Source organism: Silurus meridionalis, chromosome 1 (assembly GCF_014805685.1).
Source record: "Silurus meridionalis isolate SWU-2019-XX chromosome 1, ASM1480568v1, whole genome shotgun sequence".
Taxonomy (NCBI): domain Eukaryota; kingdom Metazoa; phylum Chordata; class Actinopteri; order Siluriformes; family Siluridae; genus Silurus; species Silurus meridionalis.
This window is the reverse complement of record NC_060884.1, coordinates 31585594-31600276: the sequence shown is the minus strand read 5'-3', so window position 1 is coordinate 31600276 and position 14683 is coordinate 31585594. Positions and strand designations below refer to the sequence as shown.

At 38.8% G+C, this 14683-nt stretch overlaps 1 protein-coding gene across 3 annotated transcripts; it reads left to right on the top strand.

Annotated features, from left to right (window-relative positions):
- Positions 1-6136: 6136 nt before the first annotated feature.
- LOC124390098 (polymeric immunoglobulin receptor-like) lies at positions 6137-12425 on the top strand. 3 transcript variants are annotated; one of them, XM_046855821.1, is made up of 7 exons: positions 6137-6376; positions 6457-6774; positions 7382-7705; positions 8578-8919; positions 9184-9288; positions 11719-11750; positions 11937-12425. In XM_046855821.1, exons 1-7 carry the CDS (start codon positions 6334-6336, stop codon positions 12033-12035), a joined length of 1263 nt encoding a protein of 420 aa, XP_046711777.1. In that variant the 5' UTR covers positions 6137-6333; the 3' UTR covers positions 12036-12425. The 3 variants fall into 3 exon arrangements, with proteins under 3 accessions (XP_046711777.1, XP_046711769.1, XP_046711787.1); XM_046855813.1 differs by having other exon boundaries at positions 7379-7705; XM_046855831.1 differs by lacking the exon at positions 7382-7705.
- The last annotated feature ends 2258 nt before the right edge of the window (positions 12426-14683 follow it).

The following is a 14683-nucleotide window of genomic DNA, read 5'->3' as shown; positions in this document are numbered from 1 at the left end:
TTTCCTCAGAATGTTTTTAGTTTTTCATTGATTTTACTTAAAATTTCTTTATTCAAATAACTTTTTGGGACTGAAAGAGATGTATAATGAGATGGACTATGAGACCATGGTGTAACATCTGTATGTATTTAAAGCTTCAATAAAATTTACAATCTTGGAGGATTTGTGGCTGCCTGTGTCTGTTTATCGAAAATTAAACAGGGAGAAGATGCTACAATCAGACTTTTTTAAGCTTTATACTTGTTTTCTTCTTCTTTCGGCTAGGGGTCTCCACAGCGAATCATCCGTCTCCATACCCCCTGTCCTCTACATCTGCTTCTTTCAAACCAACTACCTGCATGTCTTTCCTCACCACATCCATAAACCTCCTCTTTGGCCTTGCTCTTTTCCTCCTTCCTGGAGGCTCCAAATCACAACATCATCCGCAAACATTATAGTCTGAGATCAGGAGGGAGGGAATTCCAAAGCTTAGGAGCTGCTACTGAGAGCAGGATCACCCCACGATTTATATCTTGTTCTAGGCGCTTCAAGCAAGACATGATTAGTTATGATGAGTTTTCTCTGGGTGTGCAGATGGATTATTAGTTAGCACATCTTGCTCTAAAAAAGCAGCACACATAGTGATATTTCCTCCCCGGTGGCCTGGCAGATTAACAGCAGCTCTGTGGCTGATGACATTTCAACCACGTCTTCTGCTTTTGTGCAGACTGAAGCCAGCCTCATCCACGTATATGAAGTTAGCTCCAATTCCATTACACGCTACAACCCAGAAGACAACCAATTGGTTTAGCATTTTCATTTCATTTCACAAGATACAGTTATATCAAATGTGCACATATTGCAGATTTTTTTACCTACAGCAATAGTAAATGTATACAGGTCACATACTGTAGTGTATACAGTATAAGTCACTATAAGATGTTTATGTAAATTAGTTACTGTATACTCATAGATGTTTTACCTGTACATACTGGTAGCGGAGCTTCTTCAATTTTCACCATTCCCTTCAAATGGTATCTGGTGTCTTTTCAACACCCTGTCGATAGTTGAGACGCTAACAGATTTGGTGTTGTCAAAGACATTGTTGTCTCCTACAATGACCCTCTGTATTTCCCTTAGCCTAATGGCATTGATTGCTCTGACCATGGTGCAAAAAGTCCTCTGCCACCCCTATGAGGTAATCTTGCGGTTCTGTGTGGAACAAATACACTAATGTAATACAGATATACTTACATGTGTTTGTGTGTTACAGAATGTATATACAGTATTACAGCACAGTCCACACTGGTGGATTACCTACCTGTTCTTTGTACGAAATGTTTGAATTATTGAAGACACAGTTGAACTCTCAAAATTTCGCTGTACCCTCCAACTCGCCTCACCCATTGTGAGTCCCTGATTGACAACATAGTTCACAATAATGGCTCTAATTTCATCTAAAATGTGTCTCTGGATCTGATGATGTCCACGCACCTTCATTCTGAAAAGATTCATCTGCACAATTCATTCATTCAAGACAATGTGAAGAAGAGAAGATTGACAGATTTTGACCCCAGATGTTTTGGGGGTTACGACTATTTAGGAGAAAGTCGTATAATGTATTTTATACTGTAATAATGTAGAAAAGCAGACGATTGTACAAAATTACATTAAACAATGACATAACCATGTTTTGTAAACCAACTGGCAAACTACACAATGTAAACAATCCCCTTGCCCTAGAACTGCAAAGTTTAGACTTCTTTAACAACTGAACAGCATGCAACTTAAATACATAATATCTCAACAAATAAAAAGAAAATGTGTGCAACTTGCATTAATAATACGATTTCTTCAAGTTCTACACAGTATTCTTTTTTACCAACCAAACCTTCATGAAAGCTCCCGCAAGGTTATGTCCCGCAAAAAAATGTGTTATTTTCTCCTGCTCTCGTCCGCAATATTTACATTTTTACTTTTGATTGTTACACTTGCTTCCCTTTTGAATATGAATAAAAACAAAATAGAAAGTAAACAAATGTTACGTTTGAATTAGGTTTGACTTTTTGTGTTAATGATCACCACGGACATGAACAAGGAAGTTTTCAGAACATCTGAAACGCTATAAAAAACAGGCCAAGGTTTTGTTGTGTTGTTTATTCCTTTCTTTAATAACGGAGTGATATCTGTAGCACTCAGCGATTCTCCGCTGTGCTGCGCTTTACACGTTGTGCCTCTTTGTGCTCTAGTAGTTACCGCACGTGAACCACGCGAGAGTTCGCTTCTGACCTCGTGCCTGTAAATCCTTCTATTTTATTTTAGTTGCCATTGTTGCTATTGTGCTATCAGTAGATTAGATTAGATTAGATTAGATTAGATTCAACTTTATTGTCATTACACATGAACAAGAACAAGGCAACGAAATGCAGCTTAGTTCTAACCAGAAGTGCAATAGCAGCAAGTGCAGGATATATAGTGTTTACATAATTTACATAAATTAAATAAAATGATATTAAAGAAGTAGTTTACATATGTGTATGTACTATGAACATAATATACACAGAAGGATATGTGCTGTAAACAAAATATATGGCTATTAATATAAACAGAAATCAGGTAAATATATACAATGAAGTGTTTTAGTGCAAGATGCATATGTAAACAGTTGGTACTGTAAATAAACAGTTGGTAGCGCATATGAGCATAAGTTTTACGTGTAAACAGTCCATTAGTGCAATAACGAAGTGTGAGGTGTGAAATGATACATAGTTTATTTCTTATCATAAAAAAGATACATAGTTTATTTGTTGAAATGGAACAAAGAAACAAATGTAACATTTTTCATAGTAAACATTTTTTAAAATAGATTTTTAAGACTATATTGAGGGAGTCCCGCAAATAAATGTATTCTCCTGCATCCCACACACACGAATATTTAACCGTCTGCATTCGGATTCACTAATTAAATCTTGTCCCGCGCCGTTTGCGTCAATGTCTATCCTATCCATCTTCACCGTCACGCTTAGTAAGACATCCAGCTGTGCCCTCACCAGTGCAACAGTGAAAAGAAACATACACAACAGCTGTTTAAGTGACACACCAGTATTGCGGTATACTAATAATTCATATCATAACAAAAATAAACACCGGTATCCGGTATGAACCGGTATACCGTCCAACGCTAGATGGTTCCAGGATGTATTATGGGAAAGAGGCAAGCTGGCATATGCTTTGGGTTTCAGCTTTCATGTGGATGTCACTTTGATATCTATCACCTACCTATACATTGATGTAGACCAAGTATTCAATTTCATGGCAACGTTATTCCCTCATTGCAGTGGCAATTCTTCAAGCAGGATAAGACCCTCTTAAGAAAACTGTTCAGACAGATTTTGAAGAACATACAAAAAAAAATTCACAGCATTGATTTGGCTTCTGAAGTATTCGATTGTCAAACTGAACAATCATCTGTGGGGGTGTGCTGAACTTACGGTCAGATTTCAGATTTCTTGTGGAGTCATGTTTTAATACTTTTTAATTATAATGTGGTGATAAAAAATGCTCTTTATAAGTAAGTTTGTCCCTGATAAGAGAGCCGGTGGCGACTGTGGTGAAGGAAAAACTCCCCGAAATGGCATAAGGAAGAAACCTTGAGAGGAACCAGACTCAAGAGGGAACCCATCCTCACCTGGGTTGCATCGAAAGTCCATTTATTGCAGATATACAATGATGCGGGGTACAGTGATGAGGATCAGAAGCGAATTGTAGTTCTGAGTCAACTTACAGTCCAGTCCAGGACTTAAGTCCAATGCGATTTATGGAGTAAATAAAAATCTTCTGTTGTAATGTCATTTATGATAATGAGAGATATCGCAAACACAGATTGAGAAATCAGAAATCATTGCCCTGTATTAATCCATCTCCATCTTTCTATCTCACTCAAATGAGGATGGGTTCCCCTTTTGAGTCGGGTTTCTCTCAAGGTTTCTTCCTCATAACATCTAAGGGAGTTTTTCCTTGTCACAGTCACCATGGCTGCTCTTTAGAGATACAGTTGTGTTCAAAATTATTCAACCCCCACTGAAATTGATTGTTTTGGTCGGTTTGACATTGATTATGATCATTCAGTCATCCTGCTTACAATTAAATCAAAGAGGCACGTGTAGGTCAGACAAATATAACATAACATTTATAATGAAATAACCACAAATGTCTTTTCTGAGCTCACATCATTATCAGTTTTATTCAACCCCCAAGTGACATTCAATCTTAGTACTTAGTACAACATCCTTTTACAGTTATAACAGCTTTTAAACGTGAAGCATAGCTTGACACAAGTGTCTTGCAGCGATCTACGGTTATCTTTGCCCATTCATCATGGGCAAAAGCCTCCAGTTCAGTCACATTCTTAGGCTTGCGCACTGCAACTGCTTTCTTTAAGTCCCACCAGAGGTTCTCAATCGGATTTAAGTCTGGTGACTGCGATGGCCACTTCAAAATGTTCCAGCCTTTAATCTGCAACCATGCTCTAGTGGACTTGGAGGTATGCTTGGGATCATTGTCCTGTTGAAAGGTCCAACGTCTTCCAAGCCTCAGGTTTGTGACGGACTGCATCACATTGTCATCCAATATCTCCTGGTACTGAAGAGAATTCATGGTACCTTGCACACGCTGAAGCTTCCCAGTACCTGCAGAAGCAAAACAGCCCCAAAGCATGATTGACCCCCCGCCATGCTTCACAGTAGGCAAGGTGTTCTTTTCTTCATAGGCCTTGTTCTTCCTCCTCCAAACATAGCGTTGATCCATGGGCCCAAACAGTTCTAATTTTGTTTCATCAGTCCACAGAACACTATCCCAAAACTTCTGTGGTTTGTCCACATGACTTTTGGCATACTGCAGTCGACTCTTCTTATTCTTTGGGGACAGCAAGGGGGTGCGCCTGGGAGTTCTGGCATGGAGGCCTTCATTACGCAGGGTGCGCCGTATTGTCTGAGCAGAAACTTCAGTACCCACATCTGACAAATCTTTTCTCAGTTCCTCAGCAGTCACACGGGGACTTTTCTCCACTCTACGCTTCAGGTAGCGCACAGCAGTCGAAGTCAGCATCTTCTTTCTGCCACGACCAGGTAGCGTTTCAACAGTGCCCTTTGCCTTGAATTTGCGAATGATGCTTCCTATGGTGTCTCTTGGTATGTTTAACATCTTTGCAATCTTCTTATAGCCATTGCCCTTCCTGTGAAGAGTAATCACCTGTTCTCTTGTCTTCCTGGACCATTCTCTTGACCTCACCATGTTTGTAACCACACCAGTAAATGTCTAAAAGGAGCTGAGTATCACAGTCATTTTAAAGCTGCCTAATTGGTGCTTATTAGGCTTTATTGCTGCTCCCTGATATCCACAGGTGTTTTCAATACCTGATTAAAAACACTTCATTGAACCTCTGTTCTTCAGAGTGGTAGTCTTTAAGGGGTTGAATAATTATGTCAATGAAGAATTCACAAAAGAAACATTTACTACTGTATTACAAAACTAATTGATGTCATTTTAGTTGCATATGGTTCTTTAAGAAGTCCTTGTAGGATTTCATTCTGAATACAATTACAAATGTACACTAAATTCCTTAAAACCATTTACAGCATTGGGGGTTGAATAATTTTGAACACAACTGTAAATACACATCGTTCACCTTTACTGTTATATTCTGTAAAGCTGCTTTGAGACAATGTCCATTGTGAAAAGCGCTAAAGAAATAAACTTGACTTGTGAGTTTGTGTTTGTTCTCCACCTAATAATCAGTGCAGTATTTTCCCTTGTATTATTTGTATTTCTTTATTTTACTCAGTAACAGATATGATTTTAAATGTGGTTAAGTACAATATTACAAACAAAACTTACTTAAGTAAAAGTAAAATGACAGAATTTACAAAGTAAAACAACACAAAAAACTACTACTACAGTACAAGCATTCATCAATTTATTCACCTCATCTTGGTTATAGATTAATATGTTTATTTGCATATACATTTGCATATACTCCTATATTTTGTATTTTGTTGCGATTTGAAGTAAATCAATAACAGAGTTGCACCATATTTTACAAATGAGCAAATTGTGACCGTTTGAATTGATTTGAAGTTGCCTCACGTACATACATACTTTCTCACGCACATATTCTTAACACCTCTTTTTTTTTCGGAGAAATTGGCAACTCCTCACAGTGCGACCCAAAAAAAGGAAGTGGTTAATGCACAATGTATACTGACACACTGAGACAGAGACGGTCAGGCGTGCTGAAACAAACAAACCCATTAATATCTTTGTCGAGTGGAGTCACAGTGGGAGCCTGAACTCAGGATGACGATCCTCCTCTTCATCTTCACCCTCTGTCTGATCTCAGGTAAAGAAATGCTCTTTATAATCAGCAGCAGTGTAACAAGGAAAGATTTTTGATCAGATGGATATTTGGTGTTTTGTTAGATGGAGGAGCCTCCAAGAAAGTAACAGGATATTCAGGAGGTGGAGTCCTGATCAAGTGCAAGTATAATACAGAATACACACAAAACCTAAAATCTTTCTGTAAGGGTTCATGGCCAGCCTGTTCAGACAAAATAAAGACAAAAGATAAAAACATGTGGGTAACTTCCGGAAGATATTCGTTGTTTGATGACACCAAATCAGCAGAGTTTTGGGTGATGATCAGAGAGCTCACTGTAGAGGACACTGGGACGTACCGGTGTGGTGATCATTGGAATGTACTGATGAACAATTACACACTGGAACTGGAGATTAAGAAAGGTGAGTCTCTCACCACTACCTTCTCTTGATCTTCTTGAACGTTCATTCACCACAGTCATAATACAAACAATAGAATGTTAAATTCATATATTACATTTATTACATACCAGAGCACTGATTAATGCTGAATTCTGATCGGTCAGAAAACGTTAAATCATTTTCTCTAACTACAGCTTTGATCATCATTTGTTCCGTTATTACAGTTTTTCTCAGTCGCTTTTGGAGCGTTTCTCAGATCAGAAATGAAATTCTCAAAACTACTTGTTCGACCTTCACATCACTTGTGCTCATCATAAAAACATTTTATTATCGCGTTGATCGAATTGCGAATCCTTTTGTACATTCATTTACTCGATTGTGTCTGCTGTTTTCTACATTATCAGTTATTTATGTTCATGTTGATCAAAATATATTCTATTGGTTTCACCTGAATAGATTTAACTCCCAAAACATCTCAGCATCAGTTTATTGTGTAAGTCATTGAATGCGAAATTGAGAATTTCATTTCTGATCTGAGAAACGTAGAAGATCATTATTTTCCTGCAAATCACCAGGATTTTCTTAATTACATACAGGTTTTTAATTACTTACAATTCATTTTAAGCAGGAAGTTCTGACTCTAGAGAAGTGACTGCATATGCAGGGACAAGAAGCAACATCAAGTGCAGATACGAGGATCAATACAAACACAAACCCAAATCTTTCTGGAAGATCAGAACAGATCAGTGGAGTATTAAACACATAAACACTGAAGCACACAGTGAATGGTCACATGATGGCAGATTCTCAATTCATGACAACAGAAGTGCAGGATTCTTCAGTGTGTTTATCAGAGAGCTGATTATAGAGGACACTGGGACGTACGCATGTGCTGTTGCTGCGTCTGATCAAATAGAGATCTACACTGTAGTGAAGCTGAACGTCACAGAATGTGAGTAGCTGATACACTAGTTGTTAATACATGAACATGAACTGTGGCTGTTAAAAGTTTGGACACACCAAGTTTTTGATGGTTTTTGAGAGACACACATGCATGTGCTTTTGGCATCTTTACAACAGTTACGCGGTAATGTAACATCATTAAGATTTACTTTAACCCAACAAATATATAAATGTTCAGATGTTACACCGAATTTTCTTCTAAAAATTCTCCCTTAGCATGAAGAACAGCTAAAACACTGCCATGCTTCTAGTAAAACTTGCTGAACTAAGATATTCACTAGTTGGAGATTTCTTTACAATTCAGTTCATCCCAGAGCAGCTTAATAGGATTTTGGTGCGGTGACCCGGCAGGTCATTCCATGATAAATATCACTCCAGCCGACTCTTTGCTCCATAAAATAAAACTTGGACATATGCTTCGGCTCATTTTCATGTTGTATGGTGAAGTGGGTTCCAATGAGCCGCAGTCCAGATGGAATTGCATGGTGCTGAAGTAGGGAATGGTTGCCATGTTGGCTTTTTTCACCTAGAATAAGTCTCCAACCTTCTTTGCTCTAAAACAACCACAAATCATTAAGCTTCCACCTCCATGTTTGATGATACATCACTGATATTGTATACATACTTCTTATTGGTTCTATAGTGTTTTATTATTTTAAATATTTGTCCATAAACATTTTTGTTTTAATTGTATGTAAGGCGCCCATAAATAAAATGTATTATTATTAGTATTATTGTTATATCAGTCTGTTATAAGATGACGAACGTCCCAAAACGTCTCTAGATTTACTGTACTGATTTGTCAGAATGTGATATATACTATAGATAAAAATATAAGATCTGATTGGTTGTGGTTTGCAGATGCTTCCTATGAGAAGTCCATCAGTAAAACTGTCTATGTAGGAGGAGAACTGAGTATCTACTGTAAATACCCCGAGTTCCTCAAGAGTTCCCCAAAGTTTCTCTGCAAGAGACCCAACTTGGCTGCCTGTCTGTATACGGCAACCGTTAAAGAAAGTAGAAGATTTTTAAAAGTGGGGAAAATCACCATGTATGATGACAGAGAGAACCAAATCTTCACTGTAAGCATCAAGCACGTGACTGAGCAGGACTCTAATGAATACTGGTGTGGAGCTGAAGTAGCCTGGAAATTTGATTATGGATACAAGGTTTATTTTACACGGATCAACCTGACCGTTACAGGTGAGTTTTAAGCATTTCTATTGGTTAGTACTGGGTCCGTCCCCGCCCCATTTCTCCTTAAGTGGATTTTTGTTTCCTAGAGGGCTAAATTTAAAGCTCATAATAAAATTATGTCTGAGATGAAATGTTTTCTTAAGATTCTAAGAATAAAACAAACATCGCACCTATAGTCAAAATGCATGTTTTTAAATGAATGACATTATGATACTTTTGAATGATGATCACGTGACGGGAAGCTGATTGTGTATTTGTGTACACTTCCAGGATTTCCGGCTTCCACTGTGATCGCCGTGTCTGTGAGTCTGCTCCTGTTGCTGATTGGAATCTTTGTTGTGATTCTCCTAAAAAGACACAAGTTAAACACACAAGGTATGCACAGACATGCACACACACACACACACACACACACACACACACACACACACACACACACACACACACACATACACTTGCGTTACCATTTCATTCATTTGAACTATCCAGAGATCCTTTAACGCGTGCACACACCTGAACTGAATTTTTATGAGGTGGTATACAATACAGCGCTCCCAGAGGTTCTGACACTGCTGAAATATGTCCTGAAAGTCTTCTTTTCCAAGCGTTCCAACGTCCCTACCATCACACTTTCAGCATTATTATTAAAAATGCCCAGATTCCCCAAAGCACCAGAAGGCCTTTTTCCCACACCTGTGATTACTGACCTGTAGAAGAGATAAAACAAAAACAGTGAGAGAGGGGATAAAGAGGAGAAGTACAGAAAGGCCTGTCTTAGGAGGACTGGCCTAGTTTCCATGGAGTGGGGACGAAAAAAGGGCAAAGAGAGAGAGGAGGGCTGCCTCAGTGAGGTATTTTCAGGGTTTTTTTTTATTCCTCTCGTGCCATGAGGCGCATTTGGTGGCAAGGGCTTACTTTCCGTTTCCGTATCAGTTTTGCTACGGGGTCATGTTGCTTGTCCTCTACATCTGCCTCCTTTAAACTAACTACCTGCATCTCTTTCTTCACCACATCCTTGGTCTTTCTCTTTTCCTCCATCCTGGCATCTCCATCCTCAGCATTCTCAATCGCACGTCTCCCTTATTCTGAACAATCCCTACCAGCAAACTCCTTCTACATTCCTCAGGCATCCTCTCAGCTTCGAAACTCTTGTTAAGCACTTCCTCATTCCACCACCATGTCTCTTTGTCCTCATTTCTATTTTCAGATGTCACACCAAGTACCTTACCTGCTGCTGCATCTCCTTGTACTCCTGCCTACTTTTCTCATCACTTTGTTCATCCCAATTCTTTTTTTCCAACCTCTTTCTCCTGATGCTCTCCTGCACCTTCTCATTTCACCACCACGTCTCTTTGTCTTACTTTCTATTTCCAGATGTCACACCAAGTACCTTTCTAGCTGCCTCATCACTCCTGCAGTAGTTGCCCAATCATCCAGCACCTCTTTACCACCACTGAGCCCCTGTCTGACCTCTTCCCTGAACCTCACACTACAGTCTTCCTCCTTCAGTTTCCACCATCTTATTCTTCTTTCAGTCCTCACTCTCCTCCTCTCCTTCATCACCTCCAAAACCATCCTACAGACCACCATCCAATGCTGTCTAGCTACACTGTCCCCTGCCAACACCTTACAGTCTCCAATCCCTTGAAGTTGCATCTCCTACATAGAACATAGTCCACCTGTGTGCACTCTCCACCACTCTTATACGTCACTCTATGATCCTCCTTTTTCTTATAATAAATGTTCACCACTGCCATTTCCATCCTTTTTCACAAAATCTACCACCATCTGCCCTTCCACATTCCTCTCCTTAAGGCCATACCTTCCATCACCTCCTCATCACCTCTGTTCCCTTCACCTACATGCCCATTGAAATCTGCCCCAGTCACCAATCGTTTATTCCTAGGTACACCTTCTACCACTTCATTCAACTCCAGAACTTTTCCTTCTCCTCCATCTCACAGCCCACTTGCGGAGCAAAGGCACTGATGACATTTATCATCATCCCTTTAACTTCCAGCTTCACGTTTATCACCCTATCAGAAACTCTCTTAACCTCCACTACACTCTTACTGTACTCTTCCTTCAGAATCACCCCTACACCATTTCTCTTTCCATCCACACCATGATGGAACAGTTTAAACACCTCCAATATTCCTGGTCTTACTCCCTTTCCACTTGGTCTCCTGAACACACAACATATCTACCTTTCTCCTCTCCATCATATCAGCTCCCTCTCTCCCTTTACCAGTCATAGAACCTGAACCTCCACTCTCCTACACTTCTCCTTTTCCTGCTGTCTTTGTTTATGTCTTCCTCCTCTCCTTCTCTTCCTTCGGCCAACAGTAGCCCAATTTCCACCGGTACCCTGTTGGCTAATTATACCTTTGGTGGTCGTTGGTAACCCGGGCCTCAACTGATCCGGTATAAAATTCTGGTTCGTAAGCCACATATTTGATTTGACACTTTTTACACTGGATGTCCTTCATAGCGCAACCCTCCCCATTTATCCGGGCTTGGGACCGGCACTAAGAGTGCACTGGCTTGTGCAACACTAATGGCTGGGTTAGATTAAAAAAATTGTTTATGAAAAAAAAAAACACTAGCATTAACATTCTCACTATTTTCAGTAAATATATGAATAAACAATAATAAAGGTCACACAAGATTATAGAGAATAACAGCAAAATGTAGGACTGGTTCATTTCCAACTCTGCTCTGATTTACTAATTAACAAAGGATTTGTGGTGTTATAACAACAACAAAAGTAACCCTTGTTCTTTCATCACCTGTGTTTCCATGTAGGACCTGAAACAGTAACACACATGTTCAGAGAGGTGGGTACAGAGTTTCATTCCATTGAACTCATTTATATTTTTGTTTTATTCTTTGGTGCTATTATAATATTATATAATGGAAATTTGAAATGATAATACAAAATACAATCGGTCCATTTAAAATAAAACCTTATTTTATTTGATCAAATATTTTAACGTTCTAAGACTCTTTTTTTGTCATTTCAGACTAATGAAGATCATGAAAATGACCCAGAAGCTACCTATCAGAGTATGCACCCTGTCAGCTTCCAATTAGATCCACACTATGAAAATATCACTGAATAATAATCTAGATTATTCCGCACCCGTGTGCCAGAGGGTCTTCTTCTGTCATTCTTCATATGTCATGTTCACAACATCATGAAAATCATATAAACTTAAACCTAGTTGCTTTACCCTAAAGTTTGCCTGCAGACTTTGTACTTATGAGTCGTGTTTTTGTAAATATGCTTTATGTTTAGGCCTGTGGTTTGGGCTGGATTTCTGCCCATTGCCATGCTTTTGTGTTTTTGAGGTTGACGATATTTTTGTAACTTTTACTCTTGCCTGGTCTCTGGATTCAGATTTTGGATGCTGTGATCATGACCCTGCTGTTCTGACCACATTTTATATTAATAAACCTCGTGTAAATAGATACTACAGGATAATAAAGATGATCAGTCACACCATGAAGTTATGGGAAAGAGTAGTGGAAGCCAGGCTGAGAGAAGAGGTGACCATCTGGGAGCAGCAGTATGGTCCAGGATGAGGAAGAGCACCACAGACGCATTATTTGCTTTAAAAATGTTGATGAAGTATAGAGAAGGTCAGAAGGAGTTGCATTGTGTGTTTGTGGATTTAGAGAAAGTGTACGACAGGGTGGAGAGAGGAGTTGTGGTATTGTATGAGGAAGTCATGTGTGTCAGAGAAGTATGTGAGGGTGGTGCAGGACATGTATGAGGACAGTGTGACAGCAGTGAAGTGTGCAGTAGGAACGAAAGACCGGTTCAATATGGTGATTGCACTGCATCAAGGATCGGCTCTGAGCCCTTTCCTGTTTGCAGTGGTGACAGGTTGATGGACAAGAACAGAACGAATGGACTGTGGTGAGACCTGCTATTTTGTATGGTTTAGAGACTGTGGCTTTGAGTAAAAGACAGGAGGTGAAGCTGGAGGTAGCAGAATTAAAGATGCTGAGATTTTCATTTGGAGTGACAACGATGGACAAGATTAGAAACGAGTTTATTAGAGGCATGTAGGATATGTGCAGTTAAGGGACATGGGGTGTATTGGTAAGATAATGCTGAGGATGGAGCCACCAGGAAGGAGGAAAAAAAAGAGGACCAAGAAGGAGGTTAATGGATGTGGTGAGTGAAGATATGCAGGTAGTTGGGTTGAAAGAAGCAAATGTAGAGGACAGGGGGGTATGGAGACAAATGATGCGCTGTGGCGACCCCTAATGGGAGCAGCCGAAAAAACAAAAAGAAGAGGGAGTAAATGAATGAAGGATGGTAGGAATGTAGACATTTGTTAAGGAATACTGAAATAAGTAGGACAGCTAAGTAGATCATATCTTTAGAAAACACACACACACACACACACACACACACACACACACACACACACACACACACACACACACACACACACACACACACACACACAATCTGTATTACTAAATGGGGTCTAACAAATATAAACTATTTAATTAAAAATATCAATTAATTGTATTGTATTTAATCATTTAAATGTGTGCCAAATAAATTAATTACTCAGTTTTATCAATGTAAAAAGGTGTATTGCATTATTAATTGGATTTATTCAATGTTTTTTTATTATAAAATATTATTTTTTATATATTTAACCCAGCAGACATTTTTATTGCAACTGTTTTAAAAGATAAACTGTTAAATGTTGTTTACAAATATTAAAAATAAAGTACATTGATAAAAAAATGTCAAGCAATTTTATGTTTTGCACTCCCCATACTGAAATTGAACCGAACCGTGACCGTGACTTTTGTGTACCGTTACACCCCTAACGTGTGGTGCTGAAGTTTTTGTGAACGAAGGTATAAAACCCGAGGATATGTACAGAATACTTCAAGCACAGTGTGGAGAAATTGAAGGCAATCACACATCAGCTATAATGACGTAATGTAGAACTGTTCAGCTTAAAGAAAGTCATATATTAGTAGTATAAAAGTGTAAAGTCTCAGTGTTTAATCCGATCAGAATCAGTCTCCTGGAGTGTAAAAAACACCTCTAGCTATTGAGCTAATAGCTAGTAAGTTCTCTAAATGAGCTAGGAAGAGTAATAGTTTTAGTTTCATTTAGATTTTGAGTCTGGATCCTTTCACGGTTTGTTCCTAATTCCATGTAAAGGAGTTATTTCTCGCCTCCCTTATTTCTCGGCTAACTCACTAGAGATAAATACGCATACATTTAAATAAAAGGGAACTTTGTTCTATAGTTTGTACATTCTGTAAAGCTGCTTTGAGACTATGTGCATTGTTTAAAGGGCTATAGAAATCAAACTGAGTTGAATAAGTTTGAAACAATCCTTTTCCTGGAAGAACGTACGAAGACCAGTGTTCGAAAGTTCTTAACTAGCACATGGAAATGCTGAGAGCCTTCATTCTGACCCTCAAGCATGTGTCCCATAAGCTGTATATAAGAAATCAGATCCTGTGGAGTTACAGTATCTGTAAAGGTTGTGTTTCTGGATATCGTTTTTTGTGATCCAGAATGTGGGTGGATTCATCAATTGCAAAAACCTCAATAAAATGAAATCTCTGATGGGAAGTGATTAAATATCAGAACATAACATATGGAGGGTTTCAGCTCAACAGCCAAGATTTAACACTGAATGTTTTACTAGTTTCAATAATTCTTTTACTAATAATAGTTTGTCCTTCTTCAGACTGTTTATTCAGTCTGAAGCATTTATAATGC